General features: G+C 53.4%; 10 protein-coding genes across 10 annotated transcripts in view; 9 read left to right on the plus strand and 1 right to left on the minus strand.

Moving 5' to 3' along the window:
• Window positions 1-281, plus strand: part of N657DRAFT_604525 (ankyrin) — a 1,659-nt gene extending 1,378 nt beyond the window's left edge. The window contains exon 3 of the mRNA XM_062790172.1: window positions 1-281. Coding sequence (XP_062643139.1) covers window positions 1-67 — 67 coding nt within the window. The 3' untranslated portion in view covers window positions 68-281.
• On the plus strand, window positions 210-536 carry N657DRAFT_535038 (ankyrin; the record flags this gene model as incomplete). The annotated part of the gene is made up of 1 exon (XM_062787767.1): window positions 210-536. A coding segment is annotated over one exon (327 nt), but the record flags the coding sequence as incomplete, so codon positions are not given.
• A 784-nt stretch (window positions 537-1,320) lies between these two features.
• Window positions 1,321-1,813, plus strand: N657DRAFT_554230 (uncharacterized protein; the record flags this gene model as incomplete). The annotated part of the gene is made up of 2 exons (XM_062787926.1): window positions 1,321-1,449; window positions 1,550-1,813. Coding segments are annotated over 2 exons (393 nt in total), but the record flags the coding sequence as incomplete, so codon positions are not given.
• A 1,114-nt stretch (window positions 1,814-2,927) lies between these two features.
• On the plus strand, window positions 2,928-3,335 carry N657DRAFT_626802 (uncharacterized protein; the record flags this gene model as incomplete). Its single annotated transcript, XM_062790800.1, has 1 exon — window positions 2,928-3,335. Exon 1 carries the CDS (start codon window positions 2,991-2,993, stop codon window positions 3,333-3,335), a length of 345 nt encoding a protein of 114 aa, XP_062643142.1. The 5' UTR covers window positions 2,928-2,990.
• A 1,806-nt stretch (window positions 3,336-5,141) lies between these two features.
• N657DRAFT_557289 (uncharacterized protein) lies at window positions 5,142-5,617 on the plus strand (the record flags this gene model as incomplete). Its single annotated transcript, XM_062787954.1, has 2 exons — window positions 5,142-5,173; window positions 5,218-5,617. Coding segments are annotated over 2 exons (432 nt in total), but the record flags the coding sequence as incomplete, so codon positions are not given.
• A 1,179-nt stretch (window positions 5,618-6,796) lies between these two features.
• On the plus strand, window positions 6,797-7,518 carry N657DRAFT_626804 (uncharacterized protein; the record flags this gene model as incomplete). The annotated part of the gene is made up of 1 exon (XM_062790801.1): window positions 6,797-7,518. One exon carries the CDS (start codon window positions 6,797-6,799, stop codon window positions 7,475-7,477), a length of 681 nt encoding a protein of 226 aa, XP_062643144.1. The 3' UTR covers window positions 7,478-7,518.
• Window positions 7,519-8,446: 928 nt separating this feature from the next.
• Window positions 8,447-8,926, plus strand: N657DRAFT_637313 (uncharacterized protein; the record flags this gene model as incomplete). Its single annotated transcript, XM_062791498.1, has 2 exons — window positions 8,447-8,591; window positions 8,655-8,926. 2 exons carry the CDS (start codon window positions 8,447-8,449, stop codon window positions 8,924-8,926), a joined length of 417 nt encoding a protein of 138 aa, XP_062643145.1.
• Window positions 8,927-9,771: 845 nt separating this feature from the next.
• On the plus strand, window positions 9,772-11,462 carry N657DRAFT_257720 (uncharacterized protein). The gene is made up of 4 exons (XM_062786472.1): window positions 9,772-10,030; window positions 10,491-10,790; window positions 10,847-10,934; window positions 11,027-11,462. Exons 1-4 carry the CDS (start codon window positions 9,894-9,896, stop codon window positions 11,306-11,308), a joined length of 807 nt encoding a protein of 268 aa, XP_062643146.1. The 5' UTR covers window positions 9,772-9,893; the 3' UTR covers window positions 11,309-11,462.
• Window positions 11,463-12,043: 581 nt separating this feature from the next.
• N657DRAFT_604532 (uncharacterized protein) lies at window positions 12,044-14,106 on the minus strand (the record flags this gene model as incomplete). The annotated part of the gene is made up of 4 exons (XM_062790173.1): window positions 12,044-13,531; window positions 13,580-13,867; window positions 13,923-13,990; window positions 14,040-14,106. The coding sequence occupies 4 exons, from the start codon at window positions 14,104-14,106 to the stop codon at window positions 12,074-12,076; spliced, it is 1,881 nt and encodes a 626-aa protein (XP_062643147.1). The 3' UTR covers window positions 12,044-12,073.
• Window positions 14,107-18,539: 4,433 nt separating this feature from the next.
• Window positions 18,540-19,239, plus strand: N657DRAFT_626809 (uncharacterized protein). The gene has a single exon (XM_062790802.1). The coding sequence runs from the start codon at window positions 18,609-18,611 to the stop codon at window positions 19,191-19,193; it is 585 nt and encodes a 194-aa protein (XP_062643148.1). The 5' UTR covers window positions 18,540-18,608; the 3' UTR covers window positions 19,194-19,239.
• Window positions 19,240-21,377: the final 2,138 nt, after the last annotated feature.

Here is a 21,377-nt window from a genome sequence, read left to right on the forward strand (position 1 = left end):
ACGGGCGGACGGCGCTGTTATGGGCCGTAGAAAAGGGGGACTTGGTAATGGTGGGAGAACTGCTTAAAAGAGAGGATGTTAATGTGAACATCAGGGATAACAACGGGCGGACAGCGCTGTCGCGGGCTGCGGGAAAAGGGAATGTGGAGGTAGTGCGACAACTGCTGGGCAAAGAAGGTGTTAATCTGGACATCACGGACAACAACGGACGGACGGCGCTGTCATGGGCTGCGCAGAAAGGGAATGTGGAGGTAGTGCGACAGTTGCTGGGCAAAGAGAGTGTTACTCTGAACATCAGGGACAACGAAGGGCGGACGGTGCTGTTACGGGCCATAGAAAAGGGGCACCAGGCAATGGTGGAAGAACTGCTCAAGAGAGATGATGTTGATGTGAACATCAGGGGTAACAACGGACAGACAGCGCTGTCGTTGGTTGCGGAGAAGGGGGATGTGGAGGTATTGCAACAACTGCTAGACAAGAAGGACATTGGGCTTAACACCAAGGACGAGAACGGGCGGACGGCGCTGTCGTTGGCTGCCGAGAAGGGAAATGTAGAGGTGGTGAGAAGGTTGTTGGCAAAGGGCGGTATTGATGTGAACTCTAAGGACAGCAGCGGCCGGACAGCGCTGTCATGGGCTGCAGAGAAAGGGCAGGCGGTTGTTGTGGAGCTCATGCTTCGGAACGATCGTATAGAGCCGGACTCTATCGACGACAGCAACCAGACGCCACTCTGGCGAGCCCTAACGAATGGGCATGAGACGATGGTGAATCTGCTTGCCAACAGAGACAGAGCCAGCTTGCTGATTGCAATTCGTAACGAGGAACGCCAATTCATCGAGTTATTACTCAAAGCATCAGTGGGCATAAAGGGTATCGAAGCGAAGAGTTGGCGCGGCGTATACGGCCCATTACCGCAAGATATTGTGGTGCTCTCGGAAGAAGAGGGGCAACGCAAATCTGTGCGGCGTCTTACAGCAGCAAACGTTAGAGGCGAAATAGCGCGCGTCTCTGCTGGAACCAGGGCGGAAAGATCTCTCTTGTACGTCATTTCGTCTCTCTTATTTCATGGAGAGGCTCAACCAACTAACTTTTTCCAGTCTATTTTCGGAGTTCTCTCCATGGCAAGATGAATCGATTCCCGGTTGGAGTTCCAACCGCACCAATCTGGACTGCCAAATGAGCTTCTCCAAGCAGAATGATGAGCTTGGAATATGCTTCTGTGTTGCTGCCCGGTTTCCCAACAGGCAGGAACCCTGTGCAATAGCATGGACGGTGATTCAACCAACCAACCGGAGCGACGGACCGTGGAAGTCAAGGAACCACTTCAGCATGCTGCCAAATGGTTGGATTCCAGACGATGGTGTCGACTTCTTCAAACAGTTCATCTGCCACTTGAGAGAGAGGTGGTACACGGAATGCGACTTGGTCGAAAAGGATCTAACAACACGGGTGAGTAACATCCACTCTTGCTGTCAGTCAATCAACATGATTTCAACATATGGACTTTTCATACGTTTAATCAGCTGATTGAATGGACTGCACAACACAGCGCAATAGCCAGTTTGACGCACAGGGGAGAAGCCCCGAACTTATACGTCAACTGGCAAAAGATGCTCAGATGTTGGCACATCATCATACCGTCTTACAATTCCAAATCACCAAAGCCAAAGAGATTGCAAAAGAAGTCCAGAGCTACCATCAAATCTCCGCCCAGGATGAACTGCAGAATGCGGTAGTTGACTTCGCAGACAAGGTCAATGATCGGATAAAACAACTGGACCAGACACTCAGGGACATCTTGCAGTTTGTAAGTCCTATAATTAACTGACTTTACTTTTAGTAAGCTCTTCAGTGCTGATTCTGTGCAGGAATTTGCATGGGTCTCAATCAATGAAGCGCATAGATCCACAAGCGTTGCGACAAGCATGAAGCGTCTCAGTTGGATTACTGTAAGAATCTGCTCCTTAACTTATTACATGCCTGACTGGTACTGAAGCGACCAGTTCATCTTCCTACCGGCAATGTTTGCTTCGGTAAGCCTTCGCCATATTCCAGTAACGATGTCATTAAGCTATTATATGTATTTGCCCACTCAGCTAACAGAACAACCCCCTACAGAGTCTCTTCGGTATGAACGTCGATTTGCTGAAGGACAACCCCGACTGGCGTTGGTACGTCCTACTTGGAGGAACCTTATTGGTGATCACCTTTGGTGCATGGCTAGTCTTCAAATTCAATCCTGTTCGTGGCATTTCCCTAAGTGCGGCACTCCGAGGCCATTTACTGACGGAAGCTACAGAATATCGAACTATGGTTTGAGGGCGAAGTAGAAAGACTCATGGGTCGGAAAGCAAACCCAGGAGACACCGAACGAGGCTGACCAAGGTAGGAGTGCGGTTGAAGATGCAGGTTGGGCTGCAGAGAGAAGGCATACATATCAGCACTGCCCCATTTTGCAAAAGATACTGGTACGCTGAAACTACTACCATCCTGAAGGTTTAATCGTCCCCAAGAGCCCGTGTTGCCGTCCTGCTCCTTCCACTCTTTCAGAACCAAGAGAGTAGAGACCGTGTTTGGATGATCTCGGCCTAGTACATGCTGCTTGTAACGGCAGGGCTGGTCGGGTTGGTTACAGCCCGGCGACAGGTGCAAAGACAGCTTCATAGTGCAGCCAGTGGTTCAATTTGTCGGATTGGATCATGTGTACCCTTTTGCGGGAACATGGAGCAACGGTATGGCTGCACGTTGTGTGCCGTTACAATGCTCGTGATAGAAGCAAGTCTTCATCAAGTCTAGAGCGTCTCCAAGGCGGGCCCGACTTTTCCAGGTGAATACTCCATAAGAACCTTGAATACTTCCAGAAGAAACGGCAATTGAGCGAGAGACAGGTCCGCTGGGCGGAGATCCTCGCCCGGTACAACTTCACCTTGAGATATCGACCTGGCAAAGAAGCGGCAGTCCCAGACGCTCTCTCCAGAAGGGAGCAAGATATGCCCCAGGATGCCCAGGATGAGCGGTTTATGGGCCGTTGTTTCCAATTGCTGAAGGCCGCGCAAGGCAGGGCACTTCGCGTCGAGCGCGGTGCGGCCGTAGCGGTCCGAGCCAGTTTTGTCAAGAATGACGACCAGGACGGAGAAACGAACGACGTGGCAGATAAGTCAGACCCGCCAGAGAACCCATTTGCCGATGTCCCGTTGAGAGACCTCTGGGACCAGGGGCTGGAGGCAAACAACCGATACTGGCTCATCCGCAAGATGGTACTTGATGGCGAACGTCAGTTCCCAAGCCAGTGGGGGTTGCCAATCTCGATCTCAGAATGCTCTATCGACGAATGAAAGCGGAGGAAAGCGGCTGTGTTGGCGAGGCCGTATCTGGATTCCTTACTTTGAGCCTCTGCGCACCCGGATCATCCAGGAGACCCACGATTCGACTCTTGCTGGCCATCCAGGAAGGGGCCCCACCAAGCTCCTGATCTCTCGGAACTTTACGTGGATCGGCCTCAGTCAGGATGTCAGGCGGTTCGTCCGGAACTGTGATGTGTGTGGGCGAACAGCGGTATGGCGAGAGAAGAAGCGAGGCCTGTTGAAGCCCCTGCTTGTTCCAGGGAGAATTTGGATCGAGCTACAGCAACTACGCGATTCCGCCGGCGGACAGAAAACCCAGACTACTATGAAGCGCCGTCGAGAAGCTCTAAGCCAGCCGGCCGACAGTCCAGGCCGCTCAACACAGCGAGTCTACAAAAAGAGCGATGTTGCCCACCTGATATACCATTGACATTCCTAGCAACTTTGGACAGGTTGGATGCACCTGCGGTCAGGCGGATGCTCTCTGCATATGCGCCCTTCAAACTTCCCTTTCAGAACATATGCCTCGCACACCTTAAGGAGTTCACAGAGGCGGTCACAAACGAGGAGCTCTCACGAGATCTGCTGAACCCTGATACGGCTTCTGATACGATCGACCTTGATCGCAGCCCTTTCCTCCGACGGCGCCGTGCTTCACTTCCGGATCTCTCTGACGATAACCCCCTCAAACGGTTTCGGCTTGATGAGGTGGTTCATGGCTCTGTATCCCCTACGTCAAGACAAGAATGCCGCTCGGAGTACAGTCTGATTCGTGACGAAGCGTGCCGCCAACAGGTGCTCATAGGGTTGCAATCCATAGAGCACGCACCAGACTCCTGGGGTAGGCGAACAGACGAGCTCGTCTTCAACATTCTGCAAAAGAGCAAACCACCAACGGCCAAGGAAGCATATTTCCTCTATAGAGAAAAGGCGGCCCACAAGCTCGAGTCGGGCAAACTCGACGTACCTGTGTTCACACAAGGTGAGCAGCGGTTTTGGTGGAAAGGGGAGGACCGCCCAATTCGACAGCTCTTTCGCCATATGGAAGATGTCGGTCTCGATCGGACTGTATCTGTTCATATACCGTCTCGAACGCTGTCAGAGGGATCCTGTCAGCGCAAAACGCTTCGGGAAGTCCGAGACCGGTTCGGACCAAGGAGTGTATGCGTAAGTCACTCAGCCACGGTGTTCAAGTGCCAGCTTAGTACAACATTCGAGAATGCAATGTATGTAAAACAACGAGGAGGGACCGCTTGCTCTAACTGAGCGGGGCAGCTGCCCTTGCGGTGTAAGAATAATAATAATAATAACATTCGAGATAACGTTATCTCTAAGCGAGTTCTTTCTCAGGGGTAGTAAACAAACGTTACCTGGTTGGCCCGGAAAACCCAAAGGGGACCCGAATCACATATGCCTTTCTAGATGCGCTTCCTCAGGATAGTCCGTTATCCTCACTGACCACGACAAGAGCTGGCCCCGCCGGGTAGGATCGCCCAAAATCCCAAAACCAACACAAATCGCATCATCACTGCCCACACCGCAGGGCTTCTTCACGCGGATACGCTGGACGACGAAATTGCGAGGTGCGGCAAGCGCTTGAAGAAGAGCGACGCCGACGCGAAGAAGCCGAGAGCCGTGCGTCGCAGGAGCAACACCGACGCGAGGAGGAGCAACGCCGACGCGAAAAAGCAGAAGAGATCGCGGAAAATTCACAGCCACTACAACTGGAGCCTTATCTTGAGGCTTGTCGCACTCTCAGTCTTGCCATCAAGGTAGTCACCGACCGTTCCTTGACCACACAGGGCGACACCACCAATCCTGCCGGTCGGGTGTACCCCCGGCGAATCCATCCATGGGATGACTTTCCCGCAAGGCAGGAGGAAATCTGGAATCTACTGTTCGAGCCGTCCTTCGCCTCCCGATATACGTTCCCATCCCAGCACCAGCTGGACTATGTGCAGTCTCTCATTACACCCATCAGCAGCGAACACGGCCTCCGGTATTACGAGCGCGACACCGTGGAGAATGCGGTGCAAAAGCTGGTTGATGCGGTATACGAGAACCCGGTGCTTCGAGCCAGCATTGGCCTGCGTGGAACCGTGACGTTTGAGAGTCACACAAATCTCGGCACCGTCGATGGCAGTCTCTCCGTACCTCCGGAACCCGCGCCCATCTCCGGGAGTAGTGCAGGGGAAGCTGCGCTCGCACCGCCTGCAGCGGTCCGCAAACGCCGCCGTGTTGCGAAAGGAAAGGGCAAGGGCAATCGGGCGGACCAGTTCTGCATATACAGATCATTCCTGAGGTCTTCCAAGCGGGCATTTGTTGTGGAGATGATCCAACGGAACGTGCTCCCACGTCAATTCGGATCCGAGTCCAGCCGACAGAAAAGGGAAGCCTTCGTATTCGCTGGATGCGTTTGTAGGCAAACGGGTGGATTCAGGTCCGCAGTGACTCGGCTGCTGCCTGGTGCTTGCCGTTGCTAGAGGGTAAAGGAACCAAGCGATGTCTGGACCGAAAATTCGTGGTTCGCACCTATACCAAGGGACAGTGCCCAGCTAGCTCTTCATCGAGAATAGTGAAATGGTCGCTGTCCCCAATGAAGTTGGTTTGCCCAAGGTCGTTGTGAGATAGTCATCAATATCATGGCTGTTCTGCCTCGGGGTTGCTGCATCAGCGGTAGCCGTCGTTCCATCGGCCTGTCCGTTTGTTACAGCGTGCTGCTTAACCTATTAGCATTGTGAAATGGCCGGGCTGCTACCATGACAAACGGACATGAGACGCACCGGTGCTGCAGACGCACTTCACGGGTCAGAGATTAGGATCCCACCACGTCCTAAATCGAAAGGGTGCCATCAACGGTTCCCAGCTAGCCTCTGTGATGACGAACTGAACTATTGCAATACCTTCAAGTTCACCAACATGCCTGCCTTCCTACTTCACTCCGTTGAGATTCCTTGCACTTGAGGGCAGTTCTAAAAAGCATCCCTCACACTCAACACATCTGCAGCCTCCTCGGCATCGAGTAGACCAATGTAAGGAAAACTCCTCTAGTATAACATCCTACTTAAACATCGGTTTCGGAGACGCAAGACTCAGTAGATAGTCAAAAACTGGCTGGATGCAGGTGATATTTCAAGCGGGTCGCAAAGAGGAGACGAAGGGCAGAGCAAGCTGCGTTCGACCACCACAGACCAGCTCGCAGAACCATTCGGCTCCAGGAGTTTGAATAGACCCGATGCATTTTAGAGCGGCTGTTTGCTTCCGGCTTTAATGTTCTTCCGAGTCCCAGATGCGGTCTGCCATAGCAAACGGTGGCAGTGACTGAAATCTTGTTTTCTGCACAATGTGTGTGGTGGCCTGGAGCAACTCGAACCTGGCCTCGATGTCATCATCATCGCAGCTAGTCTCAAGTTGCTTCAATTCTCGAGAAAAGTTGTCAATTCGTCGTTACCATGGCCGGTACGTCCGACCACAGCGAGGCGTCCGACTCCCTCCAGCACACTGAACTGGTCACCGAAGCCCTGGTTCGGCTCCAAGTTGGCGAACGCCATTTCACCACCATGAGAGACACCCTGACCGAGGAGAGCGCCTTCTTTGCGGCCCTTCTATCCGGCCGATGGGACAATGCCCTCGACGATGGCTCTTATTTCATCGACGCCGACCCTGCCCTCTTCGAGCACATCCTGCGTTACCTCCGCCGGGGCATCTTTCCCTTGTTCTTCGACGTCGTCAAGGGCCACGACTACCACCTCTACGTCTCCCTCCTGGAAGAGGCCCGATATTTCCAAATTACCCGGCTTGAGAACTGGCTCGAGCGGAAGCGATATTTGGACGCAGTGCAGGTGGCACACACCGCCGACCAATACCATGACGACTACTCTTCTTGGGCCTACTTGAAAGTACCCTCAGGCGTGACGGTGGAGCATTACCCACAATGGGCCATCAGAAAGGTGTACATCTGCCCGAGGGGTATACCTGGGCACAGAGGCAGCCCAATGTCTTGTGGGCGCCGTTGTGCCGCTGCTCAGGGTGACAATGATGATATTTATGAGGAGGAACCGTATCTGAAGATGTTGGTGCTAAAGAAAACAGTGACTTTCAGACCTGAAGTTTGCGTGGCTCGAGATATTTAACACGCCCGGGGGGCGGCGTTGTTGGGCCAGTCCAGACAGATTCTTCGGGAAAGGGGCAGTTGCAAGTCGACATGCTGGAACGTACATTTGGCTCACTTATTGCAGATTCTGATGCCGCGCCCCATTGTCTCAGTGGCAGAACCCGGGCGAAAAATTGACTTCTTTTTCTACCCTGGCCAAGCACACAAAAGGTCCTGTATGGGGGCTCAGCATCAAGCAGGAAAACAACCCTGAACTGTACAGTACGCGGACGTGCTTGTTAGGTAGGTATGGTTTATTACTTTGTTATGCTCCTTCAGTCCATCCAAGCTGCGTATTAAGCCGAGCTTCGATTGAACATTTGCTGCCCAACAGCCCAATCAATACCGAGAGGGTCGCAGAATGACTCCTTCTCAGATTGTTGGCGACGACCACATACAAATCACTGCACCATATCGATTGCTCTGCAACTAGAACAAATCCACCGCCCCAGTCGCCAGCCGTACCGTTATCAACAACCTTCAGCAGCTAAAGGGGGACCTGCCAGTTGAGGTTGTGTGATGTTACCTTACCTTACCTACAGATAGGCTCTTCCACTGCGGTGGCTCAGTGCTTGCTTATTGTCCCAGTCCAATGTCTCTGTTCAAGCTCCACAGCTCTCGCCATGTCGCAGCAATTGAGACGAAATGAGTGAACGTTTCCAGCAGCAGCAGCCACTGACGGATTTGAGCAACCGCCGGAGGAAGAGAAAGCCCGGAGTCATCAGTTTGTTATGAGGCCCTACCGCAGATGAAAACAAACGGCCGGTCTGGTCTGCCTTGTGCACGCGTTCCTTTCTTCTTCGCACTGTTTCCGTTTTGCCAAATTCCTCCATATCCTTCAAATTTTACACCGGAAACACGCTCTCCTCCCACCACAGTCCAACCTTGACTTCTCTCCCCGGCCTTGCCGTGTCATCATACCTATCGACGACCTGTTCAGACATCCAACATGGCCCAGTTTGGCCAGTGGCAGGCCTCACTGCACCCAATCCGCGTCGACGTCGTTGGCGACTTTGCCGGCAGAGGCGTGTTCGCCATCCACGGAGAGGCACTTCTCACCTACTGTCTGGAGAGTTCCCGCGTTGACTTTGACTGTGCGTCTCTCCGTTCCGATTTGTCGTCGTTCTGCTGACAGCTTCCACTCCCTGGTTCATTAGACGGCTTTCAGCTCCTGCACGCCATCCATGCCGTTGAGACCTTTCTCGTAAAGCTGAAGGAGCGGAGATGCATCTTCAACCTCCTCTGGTTTGGGAAAGAGGCCGACGTGTGCATTCCTGGCAACATTCGGATCGACAGCGCCAAAACCAGCAAATACCGTCTTGCACGTGCTGTGCTCATCCAGCATTTCGCTGGCCCGACCGTTTCCGGGGGCGAGCCCAGTCCAGCTGGGTTCAGCTATGTGTTTCTGTCCAAGAAGATGTGGGCTTGAGGATGCAGGCTTCGGAGCTTCGCAGCGTGTGTAACATCTGCATTGGTAACTGTATCTTATTTGTAAATGTGTATTGTGGTAGCTTGCAAAAGCACCTGGCCGGTGATAATCAAACGTCGGTGTCTCTCCCTCACGCTTGGGTAAGGGGAAAAGTACTACTGTCTGGTGGATGCAGGTCGGCTGCCCGCTCCTGAGCCAAAAGTTCTGTTGACGCCAAGCCCATAACCTAACAGGGGTGGCGGGATCAACAGTCATGCGACAACTTGCTGTCGCACACCACCTTCACCGACGCCAATAGTTCTTATGCGTAAAACTATAACTACAGTACTGCAACGCCCTTCCTGGCATGGGACGCAAGACCCACACTCTGTGGCGCACTCCGCACGAAAGAGGCCATGGCGGTCAGTCTTTCCGCCTGTGGCGTACTACCGGGGAGTACGCCACAGTAGGTGGAGCAGCACCGCCTCAAAAGTAAGCCACCATATGTGATTCGTATAAGTAGCCGATGCTTGCTGTCGCCAATCCTTCGCCATTCGTGGACAGCGGTCATTGGTGGACACTGTGTGGAGCTACGCCTCCTCCTCTTGCTCCTCCTCCTCCTCCTGCTCCTCCTCCTCCTGCTGCTCCTCCTCGTCGTCCTGCTCCTCCTCCTCCTCCTGCTCCTCCTCCTCCCCCCAACACCTCGCGAATCACATTACCACTAGTGGTCTTTGCAGTAACTGACCGCGTCGCCGTGTTTTTATACGCGTCTTCGGCCAGGAGTGTTCCCTCTATAAAAGAAAGCGCTCTGCCAAAGGATCTTATTTGCCTTCGGTTTCTGCGTCCTGTACGGTTCCGCCCACGCCTTTTACAGCTATTCAGCGATACGTCACAAGATTGCATTGTTTTCTCCCGCGTTGCCATAAACAACGAAACCTTCCACTGACTGCCCTCACGAGCCCTTGACTGTCCTTTATCGAAACACGCGATGTCTGACCCGATATTACCGCGATCGCCCTTCGGTCGAAACATTATCGGCACGCAAGCGGAAGGGCCGGCGGCCACAGAACCGGAGGCTGACCAGCACTGCAATCCGTCATCGATCTGCCTGCCTTTCTGTGCTCCGTGAGTTGAATACCCACTTATACTTCAAGGGCAGGCGGTGTTCTAAAGACATAAACTACTCTACGCGCTACCTTCTCTCTGCAACAGAATATAAAAGGAGACGGCCGAGCATTCCCAAGCGCTATAAGACTCGAGCCAACTGCCCCGGACGTCTTGCCGGCCACGAAATCATAAGCACCGCCGATTGCGTCCAGTCGTGGGCGACTGTCGTACTGGGTACGAATGAGCTGAGAAGGTTGGCGCACTGCATATGCAGAAAGAGCAAAAAAAAAACAGGGGCAGTCAGGTAGGTCAGTGGCATCATTCCCTCGAGGAATTAGTCACTCTGCAGCTCTCGCCTTAAGAAAGGCGATGGTCTCCTCCTTGCTCGGCGGTTTCCGCTTCAGGTCGACGCAATCCCCGGCGAGAATGGCTTCGTGCCTCGCGGAAAACATCTTGAATCACTAACCATAACCATAAGAGCTGATAGCACATATGGCTGCGTTCCCGACGGCTCGAGTGATTTTCAGCAAAATGCCGGTCCTGCCTCGATGGATGCAGGGTTCCCTTTATTTGACGTTGGTTCATTAGCGCCGGCCGGCAATTGGGTCAGCAACCAATTCCTCCAAGACATTGAGCTTTCCTTGGCCTATGGCTACGCTTCTCCTTCAGCTCCCGCTCCTTTGGGTGGGACTGGGTCTGAGCCCGACGAACGCGCGGCAGTTTGTACAGATTCTAGCACGGTCGGCCACGAGTACCCTGGTGGTGTTAAGATCTCTCAGTCGGTTCCTATGCCCTTGTCTTAGAGACCTAAGCAATATGCTGATATACCTATAGTGCGATTATGGTTGAGTGCGCGGAAACCTGCTACTTCTGGTGCGAAGATGACGTACCCTTTGCGAAGAAGACGACCTATCAATGTGTGGTATGCAAGACGCCTATCAGGGACAGCAGGTATAATCTCAAACGCCATTGCCAGACAGCATGGGAGGGCCTCGACGAAGCTGAGAAAATCAGAATCTTGAGTACGTGTCAGCGCAGGTGTTGTGGCGGCTGTCAGCGCAAGTGGGAGCTCATGTGGCAGGGCATGCAGGAGGGCTCGTTTCAGGACAGAGTGGCCGCATGTGGGAGGGAAGCTTCGGACGAGCGGTTATAGTCCTGACGGGAATACTTATGCGCGAAGGAAGGGTGCTTAGTGGGATTGCTAGGCGGGAAGAACAAGCATATCGAGTGCTCTGCTCTGTGAGATCAGAGACTGCAACGGCGATGGGCATTCTGGAGGTTTCATTTACACCGTAGTACACTAGCGCGAGGAGTGTTGAATCCTTTTGCGTAAAGCGGGAACAAGCGGCTGTGATGCGGCGTCGATCGGCTAGACGGGTGTGGTTTCGTTTAGTGGGGAGTCTTGGGGGTCGCGGGTCGGGCGGTGCCGTGACGGTGGAGTGGGGTCCGGGAATGTCAAACGAGAGGGGGTGGAAAGCACGGCCGGACGGGGCTCTGAAGCCGGGAAACTCGCTGGCACCGCCCACTCCAAGGGTATTCACAGATCAGTGATTGCGCACGAGCAGTGGAGAGCTTAACACGTGCTGAGCCAGCGGAAGCGAAGCATGCACCCGACTGCATCAGGTTTCCTAAGCCCTATCGCCTTAGCAAGAGGTCGGGCATCAAAGTCCAGATTTGACGGCAACTGTCGATGGAAGACCAGATGTTTGGACGCTGTGCACCGGCGGGAACCCCGTTGGTTGGGCGGCAGGCCAGAGTTGTCAGGGGGGTGGGCCAAGGCAGGTGCGGAAGGCGCGGATTTCGGCCATGGGGTGGGCTCCGTGGCGTTGGTGGGGCCGTAGCGGGTTAGGGATGAAGTGCCAAGCAGTCTCTCTGACAAGCTTGCCGCGAACACCAGTCGGCAACTCAGTGAGCGAGCGAGGCGTGCTCCCCGGGAGTCGTCACAGCAACGACGAGGATGACACTGCTAGTACGGTTTGCTGTGTTGTATGCACAATCAAGATAACGGTCAATTGAATCCTATGCTATCTACCCGCCAACACCTCACGGCCCTTCCAGGCCTTATCCTTTCCTCCTCTTCGGCTCACTAAATGAGGTACCCGGAGTGACCGCTTGCTGCTCGGCATTGCTCGATTGGCTGCCCCGCTCGTCAGGCATAGAAGCGCAGCTGCCATCTGACTGCATTAAGTTTCCCAAATCCTGGGAAAGCCCAGTCGCCTCAGACAATGGTGGGACATCAAAGTCCAAATCCGACGGCAACTGATCGATGGCAGAGCAGATGTTTTTGAAGTGAGCGGGCATCCATGTGTCGTAGACATTTTTCGTGAATCGATATGCTGTCCATTTGTCCCTTCCGTCGAGCGCGGTGAAGGAAAAGTCATGGATCGGGTGCCGGTAGTACTTGACGTCTTTCCCACTTATCACCGGGTAGTGGCCGTAGATCCGTACCGACCGGTGGTCATGCGAGACAGAGAAGGCGAGGATCTTCCGGTTGACCTCATGCTCGCGCTTGACAGCACGGAAGAGTTCGACGATGCCCCGTACCGCAAGGGTCATGCTGTGGGCGTTCTGCCGGTCTGCAATGTCGAGCGCCGCGGCCCCGCATTTCACCTCGCAAGTCAGGAACGGGAAGTACATGTAGTACGTCGCCATGAAGAAGGACTGGTCTCCGACGATGAAGTCGCCAATGAATGGCGACAGCTTGGCGAGCTGGTCCTCGGTGAACGCATCTCGCCTAAAGCCAACAGAGTAGTCAGGCTGGGGACGAGGGTTGGTGAGAGGTATCGAGTTGTTCCACCCCTCGTTGACACTCTCGATCAGGTGTTTATACTTTTTATCGCAGAGTGCAAGCGATTCCGCCGAGGGAACGATAAGTCTAGAAATGTCCTGAATAATCCTCGCCTCGTTTTTGGTCTCGAGGTTGCAGCAAGCTTCCACAAAGATATCGTCGTCGAAGAGCGTCTCCTTGGGAACGGACTGTTCACCACTGAGGAGGTCTCGGATAAGCTGCTTGCTGGTATCCGTAACGCCAAGCTCAGAGATGCCCATGTACGAGCCCTTAGTTTGAAGCAGGAGCGGGTACCGCGGGTTTCGATACGGCGCATTCTTCTCCTCCCTCAGCCTCTGATCGCTGGGCGTCGTATCCTGGCTTGCCGTTGTGGAACTGTCGGATCCAGACCGCTTGCGGCTGACAGATGTCGTTTTCTTCTTCGCAAAAAGTAGTTTTACGGTCGGATCGTACCGTTCCATTTCCTTAAGCCAGCTGTCTTCAGACTGTCGCTCGAAATCCTTCCTAGTCGAGTCATCCGGTTCAAAATATTTATTGGGCCAAGACCCTTCCCTTCTCCAGAAATCGATTATGTTTCGCCAATCCTCGGTGTCGTCACCCGCCTCTTGGATAGACTGTCCAAGGGATGTTCGCCGGCGTTTCTTAAGGGACCCGTCTGGAGCCTGATCGAGTGTATCTTGAATTGCATGTGATAGCTTCTCGCCTTCGCCTTCAACGGATGCTGCTAGATTCTACAACAATGTTAGCAAGAGGTCTCAGGAAGGAAAAGCTCGCCTGACCTCTCGGGATGAGTGGAAGTCGGCGTGATCCGATATGGCTCGCTCTTGTGACGCGTGCTCCAACGCCTTCGCTCTCCGGACCCGTTTCGCTCGGGGCAGATTGCTCTCCGCGGGGCCGTCAATCCCACGCTTCCTTGAAAGGAGCTCGTCAATTGTGTTCCCTGCAGGGCGTGTTGGGGATGTCTGTTGTCGCTTCGGTCCACGGCGTTCTCGGTCCGCACCGGGTTCGACTGCGATTTCGATCGGTTGCTTGCGCTTGCGGCCTCTGCTCTGTAGCGCGGGTGGATTCTGTTGATCCTCCTTAGCTTGTAAACCACTACAATGTAAAGGATAGAAGGCATACCTGTTGAGACGACGTCTCACTGATCGTGGTTGCGCCTTTGCGCGACTGGATGGCTTGGGGTCGTGTTCCTGCCACTGTTAGCGGAACGTGTCGTTCGGCGCTGCGAAAGATGAGTACCTTGGCCCTTTGACGCCGGTGATACGAGCCCTTCCTGGGCGACTGCTTGGGCTCGAGTACGGGCCATGGCGATGGAGGACGGAGGGGAAGCCGACGCTTTTGGATTCATTGCGATTTTTTAAGGGAGTCTCGAGATGCTGTGACGTGTGCGAGCGTCGAGTGTGGAGCGTTGAGACCCCTGCCAACTCTCGCGGCAGCGTTCAGCCAATCATTATGCGCCTCAATCACCCAGCGCCGCAGACCCGCAATCCTGGCACGCAGTGCTGATAGGGCGGGTCGCGATGCGGCCGTCAATGAGAGTTGCAGGACCTTGGCACCTCGTGACTCAAAGGTTTTCCGATTTTGCACTAGCGTAAGCCCTCCTCTCTTCTGGACTTACCTGATTTAGTAGCTCGCATTTCAGAAGGGTTGCATATGCATGCAGCCTACACCCCCTCCAGAATCTTGATTCCAAGCGCGTCGGGGCGCCGCTGTTTACATATATGGGCCCCATATCCGTACTTTTTTTGGTAAATGCAAAACGGACCCCACAAACCCCGCTAGGATTCAGAATCCTGAAATAGGTGCCTCCCAGGATAAATAATCCTAGCGCGTGACTTTGCTTGCCCTAAGCCAAAAACAGCAAAAGATCTGCGCAAGTGCCAGTACAGTCGAAACCACACAATTTTTAATGCAAATGAAGTATCAGTATGGGATACTCATCCCCTAGCTTGGAAGAAAATCCGGACAACAGCGCGATTCGTCTCCCCGCTTCAGAAGATCGCTCGTGCGGCAGAAGGAATAAAAACCGAACAGATGGAAACAATCCAGGAATACGCCGTCGCTCCCTGGGCACCTCGCCTGCAGCCGACGATCGAAGCTGACCGAGGGAAGGCGACCGAGATGGCCAACGGAGTCATGGGCATCGTGATTGCAACCAGCTCGTCCGTGAAGAAAGGCATTGTCGGTGTTGGTGGCATCGCACGAGACACTCTCTTCAACAGGACCAGCGAGACTGTGACAAGATTCGCTATAACCCTTGGCACGAGGGAGGAGCAGAACCCATATACAGCAGAACTAGCAGCCATCGCAATAGCCCTGGAGAAGATTCCGGCCAACGCCTGCCATAGGCACATCACCATCGTTACCAGAAACCAGTCAGCGCTAGCAGCAATTAAGCAACCGCGAGAACAGTCCGGCCAAGGCACCATACGACAGATCTACGAGTTGGCTAGACTGCACCAAGAAAGAGGGAACTCAGTCAACTTCTTGTGGATCCCAGCGGAAGCCAACTTTGCGTTGGGCTTAAAGGCCAAGGCGGCAGCGCAAAGGACAACGAGGCAAAGACAGATACCCAACCTCCAAATGCCCAAGCCAAGTCCACCGCAATTAGGCTGGCATTGGCCAAACAACGACAGGGGAGAGTTTCCCCAAAGGCGTAGGCAAATTCTCAAAGGCTCTGGACGTGGCACTTCCTGGCAAGCACACTCGCGATCTCTACGACAAGCTGAAACGAAAAGAGGCCTTTATCTTGGCACAACTCCGAACCGGAATGGCAAGGCTGAACGGCTTTCTAAGCAGAATCGGAGCGGTCGAGTCAGACCTTTGTCCCTGCGGCCGAGCGAGGGAAACAGTGGAACATTTTTTTGTTGCGATGCGTGAGATGGGAAGCTCTGAGGGAAGCCATGTTGCAATGCACAGTGGCGAGGCGAGGAAGCCTCTCATTCTACCTGGGAGGGAAAGCGCCATCGGATCCAAAGATGTGGTCGCCAGACATGAAAGCAGTCCGGGCAACGATCAAGTACGCAATGGCGACAGGGAGATTGGATCTTGACGAGGAACGACGAAGATTGGATCAATCACAGTAGGCAGAGTACGGAAGTAGTAACTTTACTAACACTACACAGCCTCAACCAGCAGATCCTGCTTTAGATGCTGAAGATAGGACGCTGAACACTTGGAGAACGCAGCCTCCAAGTCGATCTGCTAAACTAAGTCAAGAGGCAACAGGTGGCGTGAGAAAAGGGGAGAGAGTAGAGGGTTGGATGGATGGATGGATTTGATTTCGCCCGGAGGCACTAAGCCTAAAGGGCCTTGGCACGCTAAATACATACGATTCGTCCGCTTCTTCCATGACCTCGCACAAGCCCTTTGAGTTGCCCTTTGCGCAAAGCTTCCCAATACCTTTTGCCTCTTGTCTTGATTGTTAGCAGATCGTCTTGGAGGTTACGTTCTCCAAGTGTTCAGCGTCCCATCTTCAGCAGCTAAAGCGGGATCTGCTGGTTGAGGCTGTGTGCTGTTAGTGAGCTCCACTATTGCGACTGATACAGTCTCCGTTGTTCCTCGTCTGCATCCAATCTCCCCGTCGCCATTGCGTACTTGATCGTTGCCCGGACTGCTTTCATGTCTGGCGACCACATCTTTGGATCCGATGGCGCTTTCCCTCCAAGGTAGAATGAGAGGCTCCCTCGTCTTGTCACTGTACATCGCAGCATGTCTTCCCTCAGGGCTGTCCATCTCACGCATCGCAGCAGAAAATGCTCCACTGTTTCCCTCGCTTGGCCGCAGGGGCAGAGGTCCGACTCGACCGCTCTCAATCCTGCTCAGAAAGCCGTTCAGCCTCGCCATTCCGGTTCGGAGTTGTGCCAAGATACAGGCCTCTCTTCGCTTCAGCTTATCATAGAGGTCGCGAGTGTGCTTGCCAGGTAGTGCCACGTCCATAGCCTTTGAGAACTTGCCCACGCCTTCAGGAAGAGCTCTCTCCTGTCGCTGTTTCGCCAGTGCCAGCCTGATTGCGGTGGACTTGGCCTGGGGCATTTGGAGGTTGGGTGTGCCTCCTTGCCTTGCAGCCCTTTGCGCCGCCGCCTTGGCCTCCAGTACCAACGCGAAGTTGGCTTCCGCTGGTATCCACAGGAAGTCAACCGAGTTCCCTCTCCGTCGATGCAGCCTTGCCAACTCGTATATTTGCCGTATGATGCTTTGGCCGGACTGTTGTCGTGGTTGTCTGATCGCTGCCAGCGCCGACTGGTTCCTGGTAACGATGGTGATGTGCCTGTGGCAAACGCCGGCCGGCAGGCTCTCTAAGGCCCTCGCGATCGCTGCTAACGCTGCTGTATATGGATTCTGTTCCTCCCTTGTCCCGAGCGTCACAAAATAGTTTGCCACGGTCTCGTTGGCCATGCTGAAGAGGGTGTCCCGCCCGATGCCACCCATGCCAATCATGCCTTTCTTTTCAGACGAGCTGATTGCGATCACAATCCCCAATGCTTTGTTGGCCAAATCGGCCGCCTTCCCTCGGTCGGCTTCGAGCATCGGTCGCAGGCGAGGTTCCCAAGGTGGGAGGGCGTATTCGTGAATCGTTTCCATACAATCGACTCGTGCTCCTTCTGCCACACGAGCGATTTTCTGCAACGGGGATGGGAATCGCACGGTCGTCCGGAATTTCTTTAGGGCGAGGGGATGCGTTCCGGGCAGTGTATGGATGTTGATCCATAACCTGACTGCCGCCTGAGCGTGTCGTTCTCGGATAGGATGGATGCTCGCTTCGGCTTCTGCCACGGCCACTGCCACGGTTCGGAAGGCTCCTGTGATGGCTAGGGCCCCGATCTTCTGCGCCCTGTTCAGCCAGCTCAGTGCCCTTTCCCCGCAAGCATGCATCCAGACACTGGCAGCGTAGTCCATGACGGGAGCCACTGTCGCTACAAACAGTTGTCTTGCTGTTCGCGGGGAAAGCATCTTCAACCTCCTCAGGGCCAGAACGGCTGTGAGACCCTTGGTTGCCGTCTTGGCAATGTGCTTCTTGTAGCGGAGTTCGCAGTCCATTGTTACCCCCAGGATCTTTGCGCTCTTCTTTGGTTTGATCGTGTCCCCTCTGACTATGAACGGCGTTTCGGAGGATCGCTCCTTGTTCCTTGTGAAGTGTACGATGGCCGTCTTTTCGCTCTCGAACTGGGCGCCGCTTCGTCTTTCCCAATCCAGGGCTCTGTCTATGATGGCTTGGATGCCTGAGCGGTTCGCCTCTGCTGTTGGGCCTACAACCCAGGCCGTATAGTCGTCAACAAAAGCGATTGAGCCTCCGTTCGCGTTGATTTTGTGCTGTACCAGGTCTGCATTGAAGAAGAGGAACAATATCGGGGACAGCGGTGATCCTTGTGGCAAACCCGCTAGGGGCAACTCTTGCCGTTCCGACGTGAACCCGTTCACCACGATGGTTGCTGTACGCCGAGAGCAAATGGCATCAATCCACCTAACCAGAGCCTCTGGTATACCTCTTGCCCTGAGCCTCTGGAGCAGCCTGTCCTTGAAGACTCCGTTGTAAGCACCCTTTACATCGAAGCTGATCAGGCTTAACACTTTTCTAGCTTGCGCCCTCGCGGAACCGGAGGATACAGGCGACCAATCTTTCCACTCGACATGTTCTGAGACTCGCGGCCGGAAAAGAAAGCTTAGCAAACAAGATCTAGCCAAATTGAGAGGTTTCTCGAGAATAACGGCTTCGACGGGCGGACTGTGCCATAGGATGGCTTGCCTGCAGCCGCCGGCCTCGACATCGACGTCTCTGGGCGAACAGTACGCCGTGCAGTTCAGTCGATGGACTTCCGGATGTGTATCGCATGTTCCAAGCGATATACTTCGCCGAGATTGAAGGAGACGCGAGTGGAGTACCGCCGAGTTATGCTGGAAAAATACCCCGATGCAAAAGACTGGAGGCACATCAAATTCTCCGACGCATGCCACTTTGGCTGGGGTCCTCAGGGTCGAGTCCACGTCATACGACGAGCGTGGGAGCGTCATTGCCCAGACTGCATGCCGGCCGAGAAGGATCAGAAGCGATTACATTGCTGGGCGGCAGTTGGATACGACTTCAAGTCACAGCTTGTGTGGTATGATATACCTGGCAACTCCAACGGCAAGATGACCATGCAGGTCTATAGAGACCACATCCTCGAGCCTGTGGTTGGTGGTTGGCTTCGCGAAGGCCAGTCGTTTGTTCTCGAGGAGGATAATGACTCTAGCCACGGTACAAGCAAGAGCAATATCGTACGCGCTTGGAAGGAACAGAGCAGCTTGGAGTCTTTCTTCAACTGCGCTCAGTCCCCTGATTTTTCTCCCATTGAAAAGGCATGGCAGGGGCCGAAGCAGTATGTAAAGAAGAGGCCATGCTTGGGACGATGAAATCGTGAAGGAGCTAGCCGAAGAAGGCTGGGCGTGAAGAAACATCGCAACATCTGGAAGAAACGTCCTTCGCGATCTGTTCTTTCATTTCCAAGGGGTTGCAGGTTAAAGACTAGACTGGGAATTGAGTTCGATGCCAGTTGGTGCAGAAAGTTCTGCGACCCACAGCCGGTTGGGGGCCGGCCAGCCCGGATGGCTAGGCGAACCACGCCTCCCGTGCCGGGCCGTCCACCGAGCCCAACGTCGAGAAGTGGGAGAATATGGGCAATGGGTAGCCATTTCATCCAACCCGCTACATCGCAAGCTAAAGAAGCAGATCGTGAAGTTACGCGTCTGTGCATGGAAGGTGCTGTGACATGAGTCTCCCTGAAATCGGCAACACTACTCAAAGGGAGCAGCCGGTTGTGTCATGTCCGGCCCTAATCCCGCAGGAAACCCCCCTGCCATTCTATATCTGATTAGTGCCGGTGCAACGCTGAGCAAGGGAGACTCCCTTGCCTTAGCTTTTAGCTGCGCATCCGCCTCCCGCTGGCCGCTGCCGGTTTTCTCCGCGTCCTTCTAACACTCCGCCACTTGGGAGACATCATAGGTGGAGAAACCAGCGCTCCCAATAATCTGTTCAATCCAACCCAGGCCTTATAAATTGGATTGTGTCACGGCGCTGGACCGTCGATCCCTAGGTCACGTGGCACATTGCACTTAGCTTCACGTCTATCCATCCATAGCTTCCTTTCCTTGTACGAATTGATGGTTGAACGTCAACGAATTGTATGTAGTTAGCGTGCAAAGGCCCTCTAGGCTTCGTACCTCCGGGCGAAATAAATTCCATCCATCCATCCATCCATAGCTTCCTTTCCTCTTCATAGAGCAACGCAGTTATCTTCCCTGACCTACTATGGTCCTGTGACAGTGTGTGTGTGTGTGTGTGTGTACTGTATGAAGTTAGCTCTTCTTTTCTTAGATCTCGGCAGTCTGCATGTGAAACCTTGAGCATACTAATATTATTGTCTAGATTTTATATTTAAGAATAAGGTTTCTTGTATGCGAGTGCCCTATATAAGCGAGTGACCCATTTTAACAGAATTTGGTTGGCTGCACGCAAAAAGCAGCTAAGAACTGGTGTTAGTGTGTCACGGCTTAATACGTATTTAGAACATGGTTTCTAATCTAGAAATAAAGTTGAAGAGATGATGAATTTACACGTAGCTATATAATGAATACCATTAGACGTCTACAGTCCATTTGCCTCTGTGATCGTTTCAGTCGACTTAAACATGCCTCGACCTTCTTCGTTCGCATCCTTTGCTACATTAGCGGGGCTACTAACAGCCGTGAAATCCGGATGGGAGCTCTCCCACATGATTAGGAGAAAACTAGACGAACGAACCATCCGGAAAGAAGCCGATCAGCTTCTTAGCAGATTAAGAAGAGCATACAATGATGGCGAAATTAGCAGGGCAGAGTATTATAGTTGGAGAAGAAGGATCTTAATTGCAACTCAGCAAAACAATTGTAGGTTAACTTGCTAACCAAGTTCATTCAGAGGTTAACTTGTCGCCATAGTAGCTGCAATTCGGAGTATGGAGTCATTATTGCGTTGGCATTGAGGTTGTAATTTGGAATACTTGACCCGATGTACATTAAAGTTAGAGGATAGGAACATAATATATTTGCTGGTAAAAATCGAGGACTGAGTTCTGTTTTAGTATAACGTACTTGCATAACGAGTGGCGCAGCATAACGAGTGGCGCACTTTCTTCCTCCAACAACCACATAACTTCATCACGAAATTTCTTCCACAACACAACATGGAATCTCTTCCAAAAGAAAGTCGTATTATCCTTGCGCTCGAAGCTCTTAAAAATGACCCTAATCTTTCCGTACGAAAAGCTGCTACAATCTACGAGATCCCCGAAACCTCGCTCCGTCACCGACGCGCCGGAAAGCAACCACGACGCGAATTACCTGCCAACCTTCGGAAATTGACCGACTTGGAAGAAAAAGTCCTTCTTGAGAGGGTACTCGACCTTGATGCGCGAGGATTCCAGCCCCGGCTCTCCGACATTCGAGAAATGGCTAATCGCCTTCGTACGGATCGCGACGCGTCAGAGGTTGGAATTCGATGGGCGAACGGGTTTGTTAAACGACATCCCGAGCTTACGACGCGTTTCCGACGCCGAGTCG

The sequence above is a fragment of the Parathielavia appendiculata genome, assembly GCF_033297405.1.
Source record: "Parathielavia appendiculata strain CBS 731.68 unplaced genomic scaffold N657scaffold_27, whole genome shotgun sequence".
Taxonomy (NCBI): domain Eukaryota; kingdom Fungi; phylum Ascomycota; class Sordariomycetes; order Sordariales; family Chaetomiaceae; genus Parathielavia; species Parathielavia appendiculata.